The 12,347-nt window shown below is 46.3% G+C and overlaps 1 protein-coding gene across 1 annotated transcript in view; it reads right to left on the bottom strand.

Annotated features, from left to right (window-relative positions):
- ARAP3 (ArfGAP with RhoGAP domain, ankyrin repeat and PH domain 3) overlaps positions 1-12,347 on the bottom strand; it is a 77,106-nt gene that overhangs the window by 1,994 nt on the left and 62,765 nt on the right. Inside the window, exons 32-33 of the mRNA XM_048516053.1 lie at positions 7,379-7,516; positions 6,475-6,513 (exon numbers count right to left, since the gene is read on the bottom strand). Of these exons, the coding sequence (XP_048372010.1) occupies positions 6,475-6,513; positions 7,379-7,516 (177 nt within the window). The remainder of the gene's footprint in view (positions 1-6,474; positions 6,514-7,378; positions 7,517-12,347) is intronic.

Here is a 12,347-nt window from a genome sequence, read left to right as displayed (position 1 = left end):
CCAGGCAATACTTGTGAGTGTCATGTAGGGGGCGCTTCAGCAGCTCCTTTCCCCCACCTGCGGGCCCACTCACCTGCTGGAGAGGTAGGCTAGAGGTTGAAGGTGCCCTTTCCCTCTGCCCCTCTTTGGGGGGTGCAATTTTGGGGAGAGGGTGCAATTGGAGGGAGGTGCAATTTCAGTAATTGCCCTGAGTGCTGTTTTCTGCAGGTACACCACTAGTCCCAGCCTTCCTCGGATGCAGAGGAAGCAGCCAATGGAAAGCCAGCTGGAAGGAAGAGCTAGGCTACTTTGTTTTTATATACAGCAGCAGCAAAAATATTAAATGTGCAGAAATGGAAAATTCCAGCTATTCCTACAATTGAAGAATGGTGGATGATGATACTAGAGTTGGTGCTAGGGTTTTATAAGTGCCTGCTTCATTCAGCCAAGCAAGAGTTAACTGCTGAAGTCAAATGCCTAGAATCACATGAGCTACTGGAAAGATCTCTTCATGGCTTCTTCCAGCAAATAAGCAGAGGCAGACATGCAGGCACAGATAGACTGCACAGATACCCAGTCTGAGCGCTTGCATAGATAGAGTTTGTTGTTCTTATATTTAGTGTAACATCCTTTGTTATTCAGTAAAGTTCTACAAAACAAGGCACTTGCAACTCTGCTATGCTATTTACTCTGCTAATTCATTGCAATACAAAAGGTTATGCGCTCAGAAGTTTCCATTAGGCTTGGTCGATACCTTAATTATTCGGTAAAATTCTGACTTATTCGGGCATAAAAGTATTTGTATGCCCGAATAATCCCGAATACCAGATTCGGATATCCGAATATATTCAGGTCTGTCTGATTTTTTTGGTATTTGTGTGTGTGTGTGTGGGGGTGTGTGTGTGTTTTGGCCTGCAGGGGGTACATTTTTAAAGCTAGAACCACCACAATTTTAGAGTCTCATCCAGAGACAGTCCTGATGATGTCATCTGATGGGTGCTGTGTGGTTTCCGGGCTGTATGGCCGTGTTCTAGCAGCATTCTCTCCTGACGTTTCGCCTGCATCTGTGGCTGGCATCTTCAGAGGATCTGAAGATGCCAGCCACAGATGCAGGCGAAACGTCAGGAGAGAATGCTAAGTGATTCCGGCCGTGAAAGCCTTCGACGATGTCATCTGAGTTTGGTGAATTTGGTTCAGGGGGGCCAAAGTTATGAACCCCCAAAGGGGGTTAGTTCCCATTGGAACTGTTAGTTCCCATTGGAAACAATGGGGGATCCCACTTTGGCCCCCCTGAACCAAACTTCATCAAACTTGGGTGACATCATCAGGACAGTCTCCGGATGAGACCCTGAATTTTTGGGCCGCTAGCTTTATAAATGAGCCCCCTGCAGGCCAAAACGCAAAAACACCAAAAGATACCAAAAAATACCCCCCAAAAAGCCTGAATGCCTTGCATTCGGATGTGCTCATATTCGGGCAGGACATATTTGGGCCAATTTTGGCCTGAATATGCCTGAATGCGTCCAGATTCGGGCCGAATCTCCAAGCCTAGTTTCCATTGCATATACTTTTCTCTCTGATACAAAGTGAGTTGCTTATATAAAGGAAGCTCCTGAAGAAGCAAGAAGTTCGATGAAGAGGCCCCAGTTAATGCCTCTAACTCAGTGGCAACTGTGTCAGCAAACTTGAGTGCAGCACAAACCCCAAACCAAAATGGCCAGGCAAGCAGTCCCTCTCTACCTGCTCTCCCTTGGTTGGATGAGCAAAATTTTTTGATCTGGCAATTTCGTACGAAGCATGCTCTTGCTATTCAGACTCTCTCCCATGTGAGTGAGCAAGAATTGCCCCCAATTCCCCAAGTAACTATTTAAAATGGCTACCTGTATTGCTTAATAAACCCTGCTCAAAGGAGAGCCATAATGCTCGCCAGATTTAATGTTATGCCTTCTGCCTTGTTACATGGCAGATTTAATAAGCAAGAAAAGGCTAAAAGATTGTGCCCATGTAATGATGGCTCAGTTGAATCTCTGGCCCACCAATTACTTCACTGTTTCAGATTCAAGGAAATCAGATCCAAGTATGTGAATCTTACTCCTTTACATTTACCCGATCTCCCCGATTTATTTAGATTACACTACTTGTTGGACAATCCTGATCCTTCTCTCTGTATGATAGTGGCAGACTTTCTCCTGGAAATTACTAAATGCCAGTAGATTTCCTTCGACCTAACATTTATTTCCTGTATTGTATATGCTTTTTAATTCATTTTTTATTATTGTTGTACTGTTGTCTATGCCAATAAAGGCTTGCTATTGAAAAGTATTTAAAATGTCTGATTCCAAAGCATGCTATCTCCTGGCTTCAACAATAGGTGAATGAGGAGAGTGCCTTTATGAGCTGCAGATCTACCCGTGATCTTTGGAAAAGCTTGGGAAAAAATTACCGTGGTAAATCAGTTAAGAAAATAAGACATATAAAAAGATAAATATACAGTGCAAGATTGAAAGACTGGGGCAATTTGAATAAGCATTTAAAATGGATGGTTGTCCTGGTTATGCAAATCAGGGCAGCTGGGAAATTTTTGGAGGATGCAAATGTGATTTCTGTAGTCCTGGGGTCTTTGCCTGAAAGTTTTGAAAACCAAGTGTTTGTGTTAGAGGCCAGAGAGTCATTGGACTTGAATGATGTTCATTGGACTTGAATGATGTTCAGAATTATCTAAGAGATACACATGCAAAAAGGAAAGCATGCAATGCCACAAAAGGCTGATCAGTACTTAGACTGGTTCATGCCAAGGAAGTAATTTGCTTTTATTGTGGCTAAATACTGTCATGAAAGAAAATCAGCTGGGAGAAGCAGAGGTGAAGAACCAAATCATTCTTATAGAAGAGGTGATGTTAATAAAACTTTAGCTTTAAAGACAGAGAAAAAGATATAGTACCTTCAGTTAAGGAAAAGCGAAAAAGGAAAGAAGTGCACACATGATTACGAACGACTGCAACAGTAAAGTGATTTTTTTTTTTGGACTCTGGATTAGGCTTGATCAATACCTGAGAAATTCGGTAAAATTCGGATTTATTCGGGCACAAGATTATCTGTATGCCCTAATAAGGCAAATAGCATATTTGGATATACCTGAATATTCGGGTACACCTGAAAAATTCGGGTCTGATTTTTTGGGGATATTTTTGGTGTTTTTTCGCATTTCGGCCTGCAGGGGGCGCATTATTAAAGCTAACAGCACCAAAATTTCCGAGTATCTTCCAGAGACTCTCTGGATGATACCAACTGAGTTTGATGAAGTTTGGTTCAGGGAGTCCAAACAATGGGGGATGGGGCACCCACTTTGGAGGTTCATAACTTTGGACTCCCTGAACCAAACTTCACCAAACTCGGTTGGTATAATCCAGAGAATCCTCATATGATACCCTGAAATGCAGCTAGCTTTAATAATGCTCCCTCTGCAGGACAAAATGCAAAAAACACAAAAATACCCAAAAAAGCCCGAATGCCTTGCATTTGGATTTGTTCATATTCAGGCAGGACATATTCGGCTGATTTTGGCCTGAATATGCCCAAATGTGCCCAGATTCAGGCAGAATCCAGGATTTGGTGCACCTGAATTTCCAAGCCTACTCTGGATCTTTTCCCCATGTTTGCAATAATGAAAAAATATTTTATTGAATTGAATGAAAGTAAAGAGAAACTCTTACAAGCAGATGGTAAACCACTGAAAGTATGTGGCAAAGGTATTGTGAGACTGCAGAGACACTACGACATGACCAGAGGTGGGATCCAGCAGGTTCTCACCAGTTCCCGAGAGTGGGTTACTAATTATTTGTTTGTGCCGAGCGGGGGTTACTAATTGGGTCCGCTTTTCCATCTCCACGCCCTCGCCTCCCCAAGAGGCATCCTGCCTTTGAACGTGAAGGTTCCATATAGCAATTGCGACTAATAATGTAACTCCCTGAACTGGGTTAATCCCTTCCAGGTACTGCAATTCATTGATTCTCAACCTGTCGTACCTTTTATCTCACCAGTCTCTATCAAAGAACCTGTGTGTTTCACCACGGCTGTGCTCAGATTTGTGAGTTGGGGCATTTTCTATAATGTGATGATGATTTAGAAATGACCTGGTGCAAAAAATGTTTGGGGGGTCGTGGTGGGGTGGCTGCCCATGGGAGGGGCATCCAACTCAGATTTTTCCCAGGGCTCAGGTTTGCCTAGGTATGCCTCTGCCCCCTTTGCTGAGGGGGGGCTGGTGAGGGAACCTGTTACTAAAATTTTTGGATCCCACCACTGGATATGACCTAATAGAGACAATGTGTGCATTTGATGCTAGTGAAAATTTAATATCAGTGCCTACCTAGATTGCTGAATGGTGGAAACAAGATTATAATGGATGGAAAAAAATATGTTGCATTTGTAATCCAAAACTTAATATGGAGTTCAAAACTGAAAATATTGGAACCTTTTTCTATCTAAGAGATGCCGAAAGTGCTGAGAGACCCATTTATCACATAAAAAAGGAAGACTGCTCTTACTCCACTTGTGTTTATGACTGGTGTGTAAAACTAGGCCACAGAAGTATGGACTTAGTGAGAATGAGTATAAAAGACTGTAACTTACAACTAATTGAATGCAACACAAGTTCTGAACATGGCGAAATGCGCATTAATGCCAAATGCACTGCTCATTATTCAGGGAAGTGCTAACAAAAATACCCTTAGACCTAATTGCACCTCTGTCTAGCACTTTCTGTTGGTGGAAACCCAGTGGTGGGATCCAAAAATTTTAGTAACAGGTTTCCATGGTGGTGGGATTCAAACAGTGGTGTAGCGTCAATGGGGCTGGGAGGGGCACAACGGGGGCGTGGCCGGGCATTCCTGGGCGGGGCATTCCTGGGCGGGGCGGTGGAAAGGACGCAGCCACTGTGCCGGTCCTTGGGCAGGAAACAAATGCACACAGGCGGAGACTGCCATGCACACCGGTGCACCTCCTGCTAGACTGCTTCAAGTTCTGCGTGCTACTGCTGAGGAGCGGAGGAGGGCGTAACTAAGGCAAAAATCACGTGGCAAAATCACCAATTAGTAACCCCCTCTCGACACACACAAATAATTAGTAACCTACTCTCAGGAACCTGTGGGAACCTGCTGGATCCCACCTCTGTGGAAACCAATACTTCTCTTGATGCCGCAAGCAGATTTGCCCATGTGTATTTTTTTTTAAATCAAAAGATCAAGTACTGAATAAGTTCAAAGCTTACGTAGCAGCTGTTAATAATAAGCATGGAAGAGCTCCAGAGATTTTATTCTCAGACACTGGGACAGAATAAACTGCTAGCGAATTCCAAAATTACCTAGAACAGGGGTAGGGAACCTGCGGCTCTCCAGATGTTCAGGAACTACAATTCCCATCAGCCTCTGTCAGCATGGCCAATTGGCCATGCTGGTAGGGGCTGATGGGAATTGTAGTTCCTGAACATCTGGAGAGCTGCAGGTTCCCTACCCCTGACCTAGAACAAGAAGGCAAGCAACATGGAAGACCAGTGATAAACACGCCTGCTGAAACTTCCCCCACCCTGGGGCAATTTTTCTGCCCCATGAATCCCATGAGGCTACTGGCTGGCCTTCTCAGTTGCTCTCCTAGGACAATGAAGCCCCCTGCCTGCCAGGTTGTGGTCCCTGGCTCTTTGGTGAGGGTTCATGGTCACACCTAAGCGGAAAATTCACTGCATGCCCTTTCCCTCCTAAGAACATAAGAACAAGCCTGCTGGATCAGACCAGAGTCCATCTAGTCCAGCTCTCTGCTACTCGCAGTGGCCCACCAGGTGCCTTTGGGAGCTCACATGCAGGATGTGAAAGCAATGGCCTTCTGCAGCTGTTGCTCCTGAGCACCTGGTCTGCTAAGGCATTTGCAATCTCAGATCAAGGGGGATCAAGATTGGTAGCCATAGATCGACTTCTCCTCCATCAATCTGCCCAAGCCCCTTTTAAAGCTATCCAGGTTAGTGGCCATCACCACCTCCTGTGGCAGCATATTCCAAACACCAATCACGCGTTGCATGAAGAAGTAACATGAGCCTAATCTAGCTTGTGCAAGAGCTCGCCTGGGTTCTGGTATGGCTCCCAATCATGGCAGGAAGGTTGGCTGGGCAAATCGTGGTGGAGCAGGAGAGCTGGGCCAGGCATCGGAGCTGTGGTCTACTCCGAATCCAGCCCAAAATGTGTCACTTGCAGCACAACCTTGTTCTGCCTCCAGCTACGCGTGCCTTTGTGTGACACACAGCATAGTCGGTTGGGCTGGGGGAACTGAGCCAAAGAAACAATACCTTGAAGGGAAAGATAGAAACATCCCAGAGGTGCCTCTTTGGCTGGGAAAGGAGAGGTATCAAATATCATACCATAAATAAGATAAACGGATGGCTGCTGACATGGGACGTACAACCCCCCAAGGGTCCCTGGCTAAATACACAACAAATGAACAAATACTTACAAAGAACATGGATAACGTCCTTCGCGTATGCAGACGCCTCTGGAAACAGAGAGAGGGAGAAGAAGAGTTGGATTTATATCCTCCTTTCTCTCCTGTAAGGAGACTCAAAGGGGCTGATAATATTCTTTCCCTCCCCCCCACACCCTGTGAGGTAGGTGGGGCTGAGAGAGCTCAGAAGAACTGTGACTAGCCCAAGGTCACCCAGCTGGCATGTGTTGGAGTGCACAGGCTAAACTGAATCCCCAGATAAGCCTCCACAGCTCAAGCGGCAGAGCGGGGAATCAAACCCGGCTCCTTCAGATTACACCTGCTCTTAACCACTACGCCACTGCTGCTCCATTCACACCGCAGCAGAAATAACATGGGAGAAAAACTGCCAGGGCATCGTGCAGAGAGCTTCTGAGAGGCTCTTTTCTTGGGAGAAAGGGGCCCAGTCTCTCTCCAGCGATGGACATTGTCCAAGAACAGAGAAAGTTAGGGAAGCTGTTCCCCCTCCCTGCCCAATGAAGGCCTCCAACTTGGCAAGGAGTCCTCCCCCACCCAGCAGCCAATCTGCCCAAGGTGAAGTGTTATAGCAGGCTTGGTTGATGTGATCAAGCAGGGGCCTCACTATCATGACTTCTACTCATGAATAAACACCTCAGGCCCCTGCTTTGCGGGGCAGGAAGGCACTGCTTGCTTATAAGCAGATCCAATCCTTCCGAAAGGTCTGTTGGGGCGTCAGAGTGAAGTGTCTCCCATGGTAAACAGGAAACTGCGAGAAAAGCTCAGTACCAGCCATCAACTCCTCTTGGAACTTCACAAGCATCCAGTGAACGGACACACTTGGTGTGCGAACATGCCCTCAAGACCTATGCCCTGGTCTTCAAGCAGAGACAAGTTCTTCAGAAGGAGCCAGCCTTACCAAAGTCTGGTTAGCAGAGAGCATGATGGGATTGGTGCTGTCTCCTCGCAGCGGGATCAAGGGCATGGTACCAAACTTCTGCTTGGCCAGGTCAGAAGAAGAGTGTCGGCGCAGGATCACTGGGCGGAGGCCGTCGTGCTGAGCGAGGGGAAGAGATGGAGAAAGGTTTCTCATTATTTCCAGCCCTTGCACATCTCCTGCCAACCGCAACACATTTTTAGCTTATCCATCTCTGAAATCTCAGCAATTGTTCCATCTATACACACGGAGAGGCCGGCAAATGTTTATATTCCAATGCAGGGAAGTCGTTCCTCCCCTCAGCCATTGGGTGAGATGCCGTGATGTCACAGAATGCCCGCAACCTGGCTCATTGCTAAGGAAAAGACTCAGCTACTTTTTGGCCCAGTGAGGCAAGCAGAAGCTCCAGAAGGCCGTTTGGGGTTAGAAAAATGGTGTGTGGGGAAGGAGAGAAACTACACACCAAGATCCGATGCTCTTTTTCTCGGTAGCAGCGCATTTTGCCTTCCCGGAGAGGCAGACACCCGCTTATTTCTTGGAGGAAGGGGACAAGCTCAGGGAAGTCCCAGGCGCCGTATCATACTCTCTGCTTCACCCTCCTCAGGACTTAGGGGAACAACCTGGACTCAAGAAAAGGTTGGCCTGCTGACGCCTTTCCTTCAAACCACCAGGATGAGCTAGCTACAATTATGCCAAAAACCTGAGCATTTATCACCATCTAGTGGCCACTGAGGATATAACCTCAGAAGGCCCCTCCGGCATGACACAAGCAAGTGGCGCTTTAACAAAACCGTTTAACTCTGCCATCTGTGAGGGTGTTCAGGCAGGCAAAAAGGGAATATTACATATTGGGAAGCGACAGCCTCTGCTACGGAAAAAATGTGACTTGTATCCCACTCACACCCTTTGAACAATCCCTCCCCCCCCCCCCCAGTTGCGATGCTGGCCTCCAGGTGGGACTTGCGGATCCCTCAGAATTACAGATCATTTCCAGGCTACAGAGATCCGTTTCCCTGGAGAAAATGGATGCTCTAAAGCAGGGGTGTCCAACTCTGGCACTTCAGATGTTCATGGACTACAATTCCCATCAGCCCCTGCTGCCATGGCCTGCTCCAAAGGGTGGGCTCTGTGGCATTTTGCTCCACTGAGGTCCTTGTCCTCCCCAGGATCCATCCCCAAATCTTTAGGAGTTTCCCAAACTGGATCTGGCAACCCCACCCCAAAGGGGTTACTTTGGTCTGTGCCTGCCACCAGGATGAGCTTGCTCGGGTATTCAAAATGGCACCCAAACTTCTGCGAGAGCCAACCCTGCAAGGGCCAAACCCAGAGGTGGGATCCAGCAGGTTCTCACCAGTTCCCGAGAGGGTTACTAACCATTTGAAAGTTTGCCGAGAGGGGTTACTAATTGGGTCTGCTTTTCCGCTAGGAAATTCCACTAGGTTCAAAAATCATAAAAGTCCTGCTGTTTCCTATGTGGCTGGTTAGCTTAAGGTAGAAAACGGACTCACTTTCCCTGTTGGGCTGTTTTTAAAAACATGTTTTAGAAATATGGGTCAAGTTCTCTTGTTTAAGGAAAGCATCCTTCTTTGATTTCTAGGAAACAAAATTCGGCATTTGAAAGCATTAGGTATTTGACAAGGCAGTCCATTAGGAGGAGAAGTAGTTGTTTCTGTTGGCAGTAGGTATGATAGGACTCCGCTATGTACCGAGTTTAAATTGCGGGACAGAAAGACTGACACCACCTTTGAATTCAGGAACATTTTTTTAATGGTAACAGTTTCTTTAAGCAGTAACAGAGAAATCCATTTAATGCCCTCATCATCAATGCTCCGGCCAATGCCTCTGTTCGTGACCTTCCCCGCCCCAGTTCTAAGTATAACTTCCTACGCCACCGCTTCTTGGAATCCTTAATCACCACCATGGGGAACCTGCTACTTTCATTGTAAATTCTTTGGATCCTTAATTGACTGGCTAAACCTTCTATCTGGAGCCCCACATGGAGGCTAAGTTGTGCAACAGGGGTGGCATGTCAGTCTTGAGTTGTCGTCTGATGCCTCAACAGAGATCGCAGAGGGCACGGAGCGGGCCCTGGGGGGGGAGACAGGGTGGTACAGGTAGTGAGCGAGGCACAGCATGGTTACAAGCAGAAAATAGGCTCAGCGCAAAAGGTCTGCTGGAACGAAACAGGCTGTTTGAAGCCGCTTGGAATTCCTTCTGTCTGTGCCTCATAACCCACGCGACAGAGGACTCCGTGCCAGCTCTCCTGGCGGGGAAGGTGGCAATAAGCCGTTTGTTCAATAAAGGAAGTACGGAGAGAAGCCAAAAGGCTTTTTGGCCACATCAGACCGTCCAGGGTTTCCGTACTGGACACAGGGCCAAGTTTGAATTACTTTTTAAAAATTAATGATGAACCATCCCTGTTGGAGCCCTTGCCTTTGCAGACTTTTCTAGGGAAAGTGCACCAGAACGCAGAGGAAAAAATGTACTGGGGTACCGGCCAGCAGATGTCCCATCCCCAACCCCACTATGCCCTGGTTGGCAGAAGAACAATAATATGGATTTGTACCCCACCTTTCTCTCCTGCAAGGAGACTCAAAGCATCTTACAAACTCCTTTCCCTTCCTCTCCTTGCGAGGTAAGTGGGACCGAGACAGTTCTGAAAAACTGTAACTATACCACTTTCCACAAAAAGATCTCAGGAGATGTGTGAATTAATTCATCACATCACAACTGTTACCAATCTGGCAGATAGACGATGGCCACTAACCTGGATAGCTTTTAAAAGAGGCTTCAACAGATTTATGGAGGAGAAGTCGACATTTATGGTCTCCAATCTTTGATCCTCTTTTGATCTGAGATTGCAAATGCCTTAGCAGTCCAGGGTGCTCGGAGCAACAGTCGCGAGAAGGCCATTGCTTTCAGATCCCGTACGTGGAGCTCCCAAAGGCACCTGGTGGCCACTGGGCGGCAGCAGAGAGCTGGACTGGATGGACTCTGGTCTGATCCAGCTGGCTTGTTCTTATGTTCTTATGTTCTTATGATACAGGTCCTTTTTTTTGTTTGTTTTTGAAACTCCAGGTGTTTATTTACAGTACATATATTTTTAAAAAACCCTCCAGCAATAAATGTGCTAAAGGAGCTGATTCGTTGGTGTGTTGGTTCGCTAAGTTGGCCAGTGGTGAGCCAATGAAAGACGCGGTTCCTTGGTTTTGCCTGTTTCTCACGCGAGGAGTGGGTTGAAAGAGGCCCATTTGCAAAATACTCTTTGCTGAACTTCTGAGCACTGTGAGTCCCTTTCAAAAGGATACATCAACAGTCCATTGGTGACTTCCAGTTCAGGGATCCGAGGACAGTTTGTAGGGTCTTCAGTGTTTGGTGAAGCCCTTGCAGGGTATAGGCACCTGTCTGCTTCTCCTGTATCCCTTTATTCAAGCCAATTCGCTGATGAGCCTTGAGAAGTTCTAATTCGTGGTAGGTGAGCTGACTGTTCCTCGTGAGCTGCAGCTATTATATGGACTCTCTGGTAGTGGAGGATTGTTCCTTGCCGCCTGACAAGAGAAACTTCCCAAGATTCTTCGATGGGGCGGTTTAAAAGTGTAATAAATAAATAAATAAATAAACAAACAAACAAACAAACAAACAAACAAACAAACAAACAAACAAACAAACAAACAAACAAACAAACAAACAAACAAACAAACAAACAAACAAACAAACAAACAAACAAACAAACAAACAAACAAACAAACAAACAAACAAACTAGGACAAAGAGGCTTAGAGACAGCTTCTACTCTAGAGCTGTGGCTATGCTGAACTCCGTGGCTTCGTGTTGATGTGTTTGGGGCTGTGTAGGGATGGGTGGAGGAAGGGGAAAGTGAGGATGGGGTATGAGTCTGAAATTGTGGCAGATCGAGGGAACGCCAGCTGTAAATGAGCCGTGCGTAATGGATGACAATAAAATGCTTATGCTTATGCTTCCTGGACCTTCTCTGTGGTGGAATGCTCCACCGGGGTCCTAGTGCCGGTGCAGTTCTGTCCCACCCACTTTCTGATTCTCTTTTAGCATTTAAGAATCGTATTTAAGCACCACTTTCATCAAAACCATTATTCTCTGCCCTGTTAAACACAGAATAATAGTTTCTATTGCTACTGCCTTGGACGGCTTCCCGCAAGTCTTGCCTTTTTCTACCGCTGAGCCCACTATCTTCTTTCCCGTGGGATAGAAAGCGGCAGGCAAAACGGTAGAAAAAGGCAAGTCTCGCTGACAGCCGTCCAAGTCAATAGAAATGCTCTTTTATCAAAGTTCTATGTTTAACAGTGCAGAAAATAATGGTTTTGGTGAGGGCGACGCTTAAATAAGATTCTTAAATGTTAAAAGAGAATCTGAGCTTTTAAAAAATGTGGAAACACAATCGCTTCAATGTTTGCCGAAAAACGTAGGACAAGACTTGAAACTTTTAGTGGAAACAAGTATAGTCTAAGGTGAGTCAGCAGGCTTCATGTGGTGGAGTGGGGAATCAAATCCAGTTCACCTAATAAAATTCCGCCGATCATGTGGAGCGGTGAGGAATCAAACCTGTTTCTCCATATCACAGCCCACTGCTCTGAACCATTACACGACGCTGGTTCTCAGAGACCCCACCGCCAGGGTCCCCCTTCTCTGTTGGAACCAGAAGGTGCATTCTTTGACTGGTCTCTCTTTAGCACACAGAGGCAGACCTACGTATGAGTAAGGAAGGGAGGGACTCCTTTCCTGCCCATTCCATCTCTTTCTTCAGCTTTGCTCTGGGTTCTCACCTCCCTCCCCTGGTCAAGTTGAAGAATATTTTAGCAAGGAAAGAACAAGGCTGCATTTCCAAGAAGGAGTCCGAAGCTACCTGTCCTGGTCAGAAATTTTAGCACAGGTAAGCTTCTCACCTGAAAGAGGGATAGTCAAGTTGAAGAATATTT

This window comes from Sphaerodactylus townsendi, linkage group LG14 (assembly GCF_021028975.2).
Source record: "Sphaerodactylus townsendi isolate TG3544 linkage group LG14, MPM_Stown_v2.3, whole genome shotgun sequence".
Taxonomy (NCBI): Eukaryota; Metazoa; Chordata; class Lepidosauria; order Squamata; family Sphaerodactylidae; genus Sphaerodactylus; species Sphaerodactylus townsendi.
This window is presented reverse-complemented; position numbering and strand designations above follow the sequence as displayed.